At 39.3% G+C, this 10,634-nt stretch overlaps 2 protein-coding genes across 2 annotated transcripts in view; both read right to left on the bottom strand.

The window, feature by feature from the left end:
* LOC109897455 (fez family zinc finger protein 1-like) lies at positions 1-3,477 on the bottom strand. The gene is made up of 4 exons (XM_020491944.2): positions 2,310-3,477; positions 2,073-2,207; positions 1,582-1,714; positions 1-1,291 (listed from the first exon to the last, which is right to left on the bottom strand). Exons 1-4 carry the CDS (start codon positions 3,102-3,104, stop codon positions 1,038-1,040), a joined length of 1,317 nt encoding a protein of 438 aa, XP_020347533.1. The 5' UTR covers positions 3,105-3,477; the 3' UTR covers positions 1-1,037.
* A 2,958-nt stretch (positions 3,478-6,435) lies between these two features.
* cadps2 (Ca++-dependent secretion activator 2) overlaps positions 6,436-10,634 on the bottom strand; it is a 268,321-nt gene continuing 264,122 nt past the window's right edge. Inside the window, 1 exon segment of the mRNA XM_031833159.1 lies at positions 6,436-7,529. Within this exon segment, the coding sequence (XP_031689019.1) occupies positions 7,359-7,529 (171 nt within the window). The 3' untranslated portion in view covers positions 6,436-7,358.

Below are 10,634 nucleotides of genomic sequence, written 5' to 3'. Positions count from 1 at the left end.
TGACATATACACAGTTTCATTTTATTGTCATTATTTTCATTTCATAACTTACATTATTTAGTATGTGCACCTGCTTAACAATGTAGCCTATACGTGTCAAATACCTAGTTTTTTTTGCAAAACTTTCAGTGTTGGGGAAGCTAGTCAGAAAATATAGTTTACCAAGCTACCAATTACTCAAGTTAAGCTACACTAAAGCTGCCCTTAAGATAAATATAGTTTACTTAACTGAAGTTGCTTTGAAAAAGTAGTTCACTACATCCAACCTACTTTGTGAAAAACTATCATATATAAATCTGAAATGCATGTTATGCACTACAAATTGCAAGAAGTGATCACATTGGGGTTAACAAAATGTGTAATTTAGCCTATTAAACACAAAAACGATGTTTCAAGTGAGACTTAAACCGATCTGTTGGCAAAAAAGGAAATTATTGCCTACTTCAACCATATTTTATTTTAGCAAAAAAAGTAGTGTGTAGTTCCAGTAGTTAGCTACACCGCTATATGGCACAAAAAAAATAAGTCATTAACTACTTAAAACACTACCTAGATTTGATTTTAGGTCAACTACCAGCAAGCTTATGCAAAATGTAGTTAACTAGTTGAACTACATGAAATTCGCTATTCCCCAACACTGAAAACTTTGCATATACACAAATGTTGGCAAATCATGTAACTTTAGCAAGGGCATCATACAAAATGGGGTAGGCTACCACACTCATCACAACAAAAAATAATTTGTATATAGTCTTCAATTATTCTCTTAAATTATTTGTGTTACAATTTCAAATAAATATTGACATTTTACAGTAATCCTGAGATTTAAAGAAAACAACAGTATAATGACATTATAATGTAAAATTCAAGGAAAATATGTACTAATAGAATGGTCCTGTAAATCGCTCTGGATAAGAGCGTCTGCTAAATGACTCAAATGTAAATGTCCACAACATCTTCTAAACTCGCACGCTTATTTCCAGATTTGAGCAATAAGCGTAAAGGCGCAACGGCTGGCGTTTTAGCTCCGGAACGTTTTAGTGTGTTTCGCTTGTGACGAGAGTGGCAGGGGATTTGGAGCCAGAGAGATCATGTAGTTTTCGGATGTGCTTTTTCAGGTCAAAGTTCCGGCAGAATCCCTTGCCGCAAGTCGGGCACGTGAATGGCTTCTTGTCATTGTGCGTGTGCATGTGGAACGTCAGGTTGTACACTTGGTGGAAGGCCTTGTTGCAGATGTTACACTTGAACTGTTTCTCGCCGCTATGCGTCAATTTGTGGTTCTTGTAGTTACCTTGAAAAGCAATGTAAAAAAGAACGTGGATGTCAACAATATTGTAAAGAGTCAGTGCCACAGTTAGTTGTCAATCCCGTTTTAAGCCAAGTCACCCATTAAGCCATACATTCATTGTATATTTAGTCTGAGTTTAAATGAGCAACATACATTTAGTTCTGATCGGAATCAATATATTTTCCTCAAAGCAGAAGAAATCATATTACATCCAGATATTGCAAAGAAATAATCGCATAATAGAAATAATCACATAATCCAAAACACTTGAATAGATTAACATTCTTTCTCACCTTTTTGATGAAATCCTTTGCCGCAGAACTCACAGATGAAGGGTTTGTAACCTGCATGGATTCGTGTGTGTGTGTTAAGAGTTGAACTCCGGTTGAACGCTTTCCCACACTGGTTGCATTTATGAGGTTTTTCCTGTGAAGGGCATATGTAGAAATTAATGTGATTTTAGAAACATATTATTTGGGATCCAACGAAAACTGTACAGTAAAATTGGTAAATAGAATAAACAATGCTATATACTTTTCAAATAAGATTGTGTATATAGGCCTACAAGTGAACGTTAAAAATACTATACAGTTCAACACCAGGCCACAATATGAATATAGCCTGAAATACAATCATGGCATTGATGCGTTGTTCTATAACATTTTCCAAAGATGTAGCCCTATTTTGTGTTGTTCTATAGCTTAAACAAATAGAACATTGCGTAATTGTGAACGGCTTTGGGTATGATGATGACGATGATGATGATGATAATTGAATAGAATACCTGAGTATGAATAATTTTGTGGCGACAAAGGGTGCTTGCTTGTCGAAATCCCTTGCCGCATACTTTGCAGACGAATGGTCTCGCTCCGGTGTGCACGGGCATGTGGCGCGTTAAATTGTAGTGGGCATTGAACACCTGTGAATAGAAATATATATAATTATACAATTACTATTATTTTTTAAATCAAGCAGCCCCGTAAGGCAGAGACCACCACATATACGAAATGTATGTTCTTACCTTTCCGCAAACCTCGCAGGTGAATACTTTGGGTTTGCCGCTTGCGCAAGCACTGTTCAATTTGGAAGAGCCCTTGAATAGTTTGTCGGATAGAATCTGTGCACTCTCTTTCATGTAGTGATGGAGTTGAGTTTGGGAAATGTCTTTAAATGCAACTCCGGATGGGTATCTGTCTGTGCAGTGAGACACTTTATTTTTCTCCGCGAGAAAAGCTCTCTGGCGTGCATGTTGCAGCGGCGTGTTGAGAAAGTAGGAGGCCATGGGGTGGATGTTTACGATGCTGGCCGGGGGTGGGCACGCACTCTCCCCGCAGTTCAGGTAGCAGACGGCCCCCATGGCATGAAAAGACGACTGGTTCACCACCCGCGGTCGAAAGAGTTTGTATTGTCCCACCGACGGGCTCACATCTGGTTGTTCGTTCTTATAGTTCAAACCAATGCCCACCAACTCATTTGAATTATATGAGGATGCCTCAAATTGACTCGTATCCAATCCATTAATATTTAGTTTATGACCCGGTTCGTATGCCAGTGGCACGAATGGTATCATGCAATGTAGTGATGATGAAGTCATGTTGAGAGCTTGCTTCGGGTCTGCTTCAGGCCTACCCACCGGAGTGTGATGGAATAGGTTGGGGAAAGGTATCGACTTTGGCTCGGGCGTCCTGGCCATAATCCGTTCGATCGAAAAAGCGAGAGGCTTGGTGGGGGTGATCATCTTTCCGCCTGCAGTCAAGTTTTCAGAAGCCGAGGGGGAGCCGAAAATTCCCGCTGAGTGGTAGAGCGCACTGTCCATGACTTTCAAAACGACACCTTTTGGAAAGCCAGGTTAGAGCTCCTTTTGTAGATACCTTTGATTCCTTCTCACTGCCCCGCTAGAAAGGACATCATTCGGCGCACTCTGGGTCGACGCAAGCCCCCTCACTGTTCCCGTTTACGTTGATTCTGGACAATCAGCACTTATGTCTTGCGGGACTGCTCAATATGTCGTGTTGAGTCAATACAGCCAAAACCTCACCAATCGTTACCATCTAAGAAGAAAAAGTAGATAATTGCTAAATTATCTTCCATCAATTCTCCACTTGTGGCCCCTCTACTACTGCTATGGGTGCGTGTGTCACCCGCGTCGCGAATGAGGTGTTCTTTAGTGGCCAGTCTTGTTCAACTGTAAAGTGTTTGGCAAATCTGAGGTCCCCTTGTGGCTTCATGTGACATCATTTGAAATCGCACAAGACGACGGGCGCTGTGTGGGGTCAGAGGATGTCAGCATTTGACATATTTTTTCGCTCATCATATACAGTATGTGTGGTTACCTGTATGCTATTTTACGCATGCAACAATATAAAATAATAGGCATTGGTTTTTACAAATGGGTGATTGCAATATGGGCTTATCCATATTATGCTAATCATATAGGCTATTCAAGGACATGTATTTAATAATAGATTAGACAGTAGTAGAATTATACTCTCTATGGGCCTACAATACCTCAATAGTACATACATCTAAATAAACCATTTGGTGTGCAAACATCTATAGCAATTCACTAATAAGACAAACTACTATTAGGAACACATTACTGTCTAATCTTAATTATAGTCGATCAATTTTGACAAAAGGCTAAGATACAACGCTACATGCTGTGATCAATGGCCTTTGGTGCTTGTCTTAAATTATAGGCCTTTACATTTTGGGTACTGAATATAGACTTCAGTATTTACATAAAACAAAGTTCATTTAAGTAGAACTATTCATTTTTTAGGCAGTCCGCCAGTATACACGAGGGAGCTCAAGGTGAGCCATAGAGATCTTTTTAAATTAATAATTGTTCTAATTCTATGGTGAGAACGGTGTCCTATATGTTATACCAAACCCACCAAAGCTGGTGTGACTGCGGGAGTGTGCACGCGGTGAGTGGTGAGCTCCATAAGTGCCCCAAGGACTGTAGAGAGTTTGAACAATCAAGAGAGGTGTACCCTACTTTGTATCAGAGCAATGACTACTCTAGAAAATATAGAGTAATGAAAGCTTGTACCCTGATCCGGGCGAAGTCACATTGGTAATACGGTGGAACGTTTCATCTGGGCGTATCCAGACGGATGCTCAATGACATTCATGACAATAAGAAAAGGTAAATATGCGCATTGATTGAACATTTCTTCAGTGACAGCAATCTTTATTCAGACTTAGGTCTACAGTGTTTGATTTATTTCAGTTGAAATAAAAAAATATAGGCTACATTGAGAAATGAATGAAGGAATTTCACCGATTATAAGAGATCGGCCAAAAATAGATATACAATAAAATATTGACGTGTTTTCTTCTAATTTAAGTAGCACTAAAAGTAACAATACATTATTATTATATAATTATTGGATGATTAGTGTTATTAAAATATATACAATATTGTCGAAATTCACAAGTGACTATATTTTAAGTTGATTTCTTGGTTAAAAAGCTAGCTGTTTGGTGTTAAATAGCCTATAGCTTTAAGAGATTTAGCGGGATGCATTCTTGCTGCTCGAATTTCTTTCTGTTGAAGATTTGAGACCTGACTGAAACCCATATGGCTTGGCTTGCTATTCATTAATGCGGTGGGATTTAGACCCATACATCTTTCATAGAATTATACATTTTGCGTCATCAGTTGAATGACGTTTAAATCTTGTATAATTACACCAAATTTGGGTTTAAACTTGCGTTAATCCCGTGTTTTATTTTCCTTAAATTCTTAGTCTATGGCATGAAGAGAATACGATACTGCTCACTTCTATTGCAAGGATCATGTAGGTAAATCAATGAGGACGCAGCTCAGGTATAAACTGTGATGTATAATAATAGACTAATAACATGCTAGTAATAATACTACTACTAACAACAATAACAACAAGAATAATAAGTCTAAGTATAGCCGATAAATGTTTTCAGCCTATAGGCCTACATGGTTTACCATTATCATTAGGCCTATTATTAATCTCAATGCATAAGTATGATTAAAAATAGCATATATTAGATATTATTTACCTTTCCTGTTACGCTAAACGTTACTGAATCATTGCTAAAATAAATTACACTTCACCAATATAATGTAAGGTTAGACCTATATGCTGAAAGCCAAATTATTATCAGATGTGTAACGAAAATTAATAGGCATAACTGCAGGAGTACCTTTCTTTTTAATATGGGAAATAATCGTTTATGTTGTGGAAATGCAATGCTCCGGACCAATACTAGCCTATAGGCCTATTTAAAAAATAAAAAACCCTCCTTCGGTAGACTCCTATTAGGGTTATTTGAAAATGAACCCATATTGCGTAGTCTTTCCTATAATGTAGCAGTGTAGCCCAATTCATATTGTCCTATGATTATTTTTAGCAAAAAAAACGTTGGACCTAGGCTGATTTAAGCCTTCACAAATTATAATACTGCCTCAATCATCAACTAACCGACCATTAACTAATGTGTAATTAGATTTAGTCAGTAATGAATAGCCTACATATTGGGATATTCTGATTGGTTAAGTCCACGGCAGAACGACGTGATGCTAGCGGAGACATAGACGGACGTGGGCAGAGGTTGCATGATGCTCACTTCTCCCCATCACTTGCATTTATTTTGAAAAGATGTAAACTCAACGAAAAGACACTGTGTGTGTGTCATGTTGTATAGTCTGGCCATGATAAAATGTAACAGATTATTCGTTGAAATGAAGTTGTCATGTCGCAATAAATTTACCAGTTCTGAAATTCAGATGATTTTTAGAACAAAACAAAATAGCTATTAGGCTTTATTCAATATTAAGCCCTATACTAACAAAACTATAAACTGATGGCAAATAGTTTGTCATAATTTGTAAGAACTTCACAATTTGTATATTAGGTAATGGTATATGATTTTTGAAGAACACAACTTAAATGTTTACATATTTTGCATTACTCAATTGTTTGTTTTTGTTGTGATTTAAGTATTTTAGCAAACAATGTATAGCTTTAAAATATGTATAGCTCCATTTACTAATTTGAGAGTGTTAGATTTCCCCAGCTCTGTCCATCACCTTAACAATAAAAGGGTCCTTATTACAGATTGTGCTGTTAACATAGTTTATGGAGAAATTCAGGACACCATGATTGCTTTAAAAACACTTTAATTCTAACACTTAGAACATTCACACCTGAATAAAAACAGGTGCACAGAAGACAATAGAAATATATTTCCTATATTTTGTCCCATTTGTTTTGTCTTTGAACTCCACTGACACAAACTGATTGAAGTATCACAGTTAAGACATCAATTCAGATTCAAAACATAATGCACTCTATCAATCAGCTTTAGCCTACTGGACACAGCTTTGAATGTATATTGTGTCTAACTCTTGTGAGGGATAATACACTCAAGCATAGCCTAAATACATTAAATGACAATGTAGCACTTTAGCCAATGCATTACATTCATACAGTAGAGCATAAACATATGTATATTGGCTGTATCATCGCTCTTTCAGTGTGATTATGTAAGAACAACCTCAATGTCCTCAAACACCCTGAAATGTACTCATAATGTCCTCATAATGCACTTTGTACATTTACCACAGAATGGACCTGCATTTGGCGAGACCTCTGAAACCTGTTTCAATTGGCATGATTGTATCTAGGTAACCATAAGAGCACAACTTGTTTCTTTTTTCTTGATTTACATCACTATTAAAATAAAGTACAAAGAAACCAACAAACAAATTAAATAAACAAACGGAAACTGCACTGAAGGCCACCAGTTGGTGACCACTGAGCTGTACTGACATCATTATCATTATGGCTGTGAAGGTAGCCACTACTGGAGTAAGTGGGGGAGGGGAGGAGGGGGGGGGGATCACAACGATGGATGTTTTTATCATAGACTTAAGTGTGTGTTCTACAAGCCCTCCATCTCTTTCTGTTGCACACACACACAGACACATAATCTCCACCCCTTCCATCTCCTGTACACATACATGCACACTTCCCATTTCAGTCTATATGCGAGGGCCACCAGACTTGGCGCTATAGGGAGAGGTTCACCCATCCTCCTCATCACTGTCCCTCATGGTGATGCCTTGGAGACCGTCGCCGGCCTTGACAGCCATGGTGGCCTCCTCTACAGTGAGGCGGTTGTAGACGGTTTCATAGCTCTTGTTGTTCAGGGTTCCATCCAGGACTCCTTGGAGCCGGAAGTCTCGGTAGGTCTTCTGTGAGTGAAACCAAACAGAAAAACACAGAACATGGAGGCGTCTCTCAATGTGAAACAGAGACCGAGTGTGAATGGTCAGAACAGAATAGACTGTTAGGTTTGAATGGTGGAACAATAGCCTGTTGTGTGCTGAATAGAGGAACTGAACAGATTTGCACAAAGGCCAGATTCAAGGCCACTGTGGTCTTCTTCAATAGGTCCATCCAAATTGGGCTCCAATGTCTGAGTGTACTCAATCTAGGTGCCAATAACTGTTTATATTTAAAATGTAAATATACTTATTTTTCTTTTTACCAGGGAGTCATACTGAGACCAAGGTCTTTTTTTAAACAGATGAGCCCTGAACTACACAAATTACACAAAATATACACATGAAAATATAAATACAAAATGCAAGCAGAAAGAGAAACAGGGTCATAAAAAACACATTCATCAGTAATAAGGTCCTCAATCAGCTTTCTGAAACATCACATTTAACAACAATTTGAAGATTGTTCCACAAATTCAGTGCAAAAAAAAAATGTCATCTGATTTAACTAACTCAGTAGAGACCAGTTATCCATCCCTGAGACCAGGTGTGGTAACTCATATCTCTAAAGGTTAGTAATGACAGGTACAGTGGGAGTTTTGCAAAAGGGCTTTATACTGTGCATTCGGTAAAGTATTCAGTAACAAAATGTGGAAAAGGTCAAGGGGACTGAATACTTTCCGAATGCACTGTAATTGAAAACATAGCAATGTATTAACCTACGTGACATCATAGAGGGTCAACCAACTTTCTGGGAATGCAGTGAGGAGTACTGTTGGGGGGGGGGGGGGGGGACTCAGTCGGAGTCACTACTTACTGCTCAGAGTAGGATACACAATTCCATCCAATTGGCAACAGATTTATGTGAATATTAAAAAATCTGCATGAAAAAAAAAAATCTAATTTCCCATCATTGGTGTTTCCACCAAACAGAGTCAGTGCCTGATGATGCACCGGGAAAACCCGGCTCTAGCCAACAGCTCACAGATCTAGTGCGGGTAGGCTGTGCAGGTAGGCTAGTCTATAAAATATGATTATTATGGAAATAATATTTTATTTGTCAAACGGCAGTCAAGCATCAATCATATCACCAAAAATAAGACCCTCGTTACTTACTGGAAAGGAGCATGAAGCTCATCACCGTGCACTTTACCACCCAGTGAAGTTCATCATAACTATGTCATCTGTAGCCTAATATAATGCATGGTTTCTCAGTGGGAGGACAACACAGCACATCATTGTGTGACTCCAAGTTTACTTCGATTCTATCGTTATTATGTCAATATTTATAAATCAATATTTCCACCACCATTTCTCACAATATTAATTTTACCGACACAAAAAGATCCCACCATGTCGAATGAACAAATGATCTGTCTGCATTTATAAAATTGTACTGAAACTACCTGTTTTCCATCAAAGGTGTTGTTATTTAAGTTAGTCTAGCCAGCTAGCTAAACTTGTAGTAATCCTGGCCCGAATACCAACCGGGCACACATGGCCCCCATTGATTGTGTCACTCTCACTCAGATATCATTAACATGACATAAGTCATGGAAAATTGTTTAGAATTGCAGGTAAATAATTTTAAAACTTCAAAAATGACTCTCCACCCATGGCAAAATGTTTAGAACTGCTTTAAACTTACTTTAATAAAACTGCAACATGTTTTCTCTACACCCCATGGCAAAATGTTTAGAGATGCAGGAAATTAACTTTCTCTCTGCGCTCAAAAGGGGGCGACTAAAATGTTTTGCCCGCTTTAGGTCCCCAAAAGGCTAGGGCCGGCCCTGAATCAGTTAGGCAGGCCCCCCTAGTTACCCACATGGGCCCCCTACCTCCTTTCCTCCCCCATCTGATGATTAGCAGAGCGGCAGCAGACTATCTACACTCATTGAGAGCGGGCTCCTGAGTCCTCCTGTGGTTGGAGGTTGTAGTCAAATATATATATTTTTTATACTACTTATTTAATACACTGAGTGTATACAACATTAGGAACCTCTGCTCTTTTCATGACATAAACAGACCATGTGAAAGCTATGAAACCCTTATTGATGTCACTTCTTAAATCCACTTAAAATCAGTGTATATTAAGGGAAGGAGACAGTTTAAAGAAGTCAGCCTTGAGACATGGATTGTTTATGTGTGCCATTCAGAGGGTGAATGGGCAAGACAAAAGATTTAAGTGCCATTGAACGGGGTATAGTAGTAGATGCCAGGCACACCGAGAAGAACTGCAACTTTTCACACTATACAGTTTCCTGTGTATCAATAATGGTCCACCACCCAAGTGACATCCAGCCAACTTGACACAATTGTGGGAAGCATCAGAGTCAACATTGGCCAGCATCCCTGTGGAACGCTTTTGACGCCTTGTAGAGTCCATGCTCCGAAGAATTAAGGCTATTCTGAGGGCAAAAGGAGGTGCAACTCAATATTAGGAAGGTGTTTCTATTGTTTTGTACACTCAGTGTACCTACAGTATATATTTGCTTATTTATTTTAGGACCCCCTAGGCCTCAACCCATTTAAGCCTCTGCATTAATCTGGTGCTAACTAGACTAAATGTTCAGAATCAGATATATAACAAATAAAGCATATCATTTCCCAAGTAATTATTAATAACATTATTCACAAAGCACATGATTCCATATACCTCATGTCCAACATGAAAAATGACAGTCTCGGGCAGTGGTTAATGGCGCTGTACTGCAGCGCCAGCTGTGCCACCAGAGACTCTGGGTTCGCGCCCAGGCTCTGTCGTAACCGGCTGCGACCGGGAGGTCAGTGGGGCGACCCACAATTGGCCTAGCGTCGTCCGGGTTAGGGAGGGTTTGGCCGGTAGGGATATCCTTGTCTCATCGCGCACCAGCGACTCCTGTGGCGGGCCGGGCGCAGTGCACGCTAACCAAGGTTGCCAGGTGCACGCTGTTTCCTCCGACACATTGGTGCGGCTGGCTTCCGGGTTGGATGCGCGCTGTGTTAAGAAGCAGTGCGGCTTGGTTGGGTTGTATATCGGAGGACGCATGAGTTTCAACCTTAGTCTCTTCCGAGCAAGTACGGGAGTTGTAGCGA

Source organism: Oncorhynchus kisutch, linkage group LG10, assembly GCF_002021735.2.
Source record: "Oncorhynchus kisutch isolate 150728-3 linkage group LG10, Okis_V2, whole genome shotgun sequence".
In the NCBI taxonomy this organism is placed as follows: Eukaryota; Metazoa; Chordata; class Actinopteri; order Salmoniformes; family Salmonidae; genus Oncorhynchus; species Oncorhynchus kisutch.
The sequence above is the reverse complement of the archived record's forward strand: the minus strand, read 5'-3'. Positions and strand labels throughout refer to the sequence as shown.

Coding starts and splice junctions, on each gene's coding strand:
- LOC109897455 (XM_020491944.2), bottom strand. CDS start 3,104: ATGGACAGTGCGCTCTACCACTCAGCGGGAATTTTCGGCTCCCCCTCG. Junction 1,715..2,072: donor ACAAAATTATTCATACTCAG/GTATTCTATTCA, acceptor TGCCCTTCACAG/GAAAAACCTCATAAATGCAA. Junction 1,292..1,581: donor CAAAGGATTTCATCAAAAAG/GTGAGAAAGAAT, acceptor TTGCTTTTCAAG/GTAACTACAAGAACCACAAA.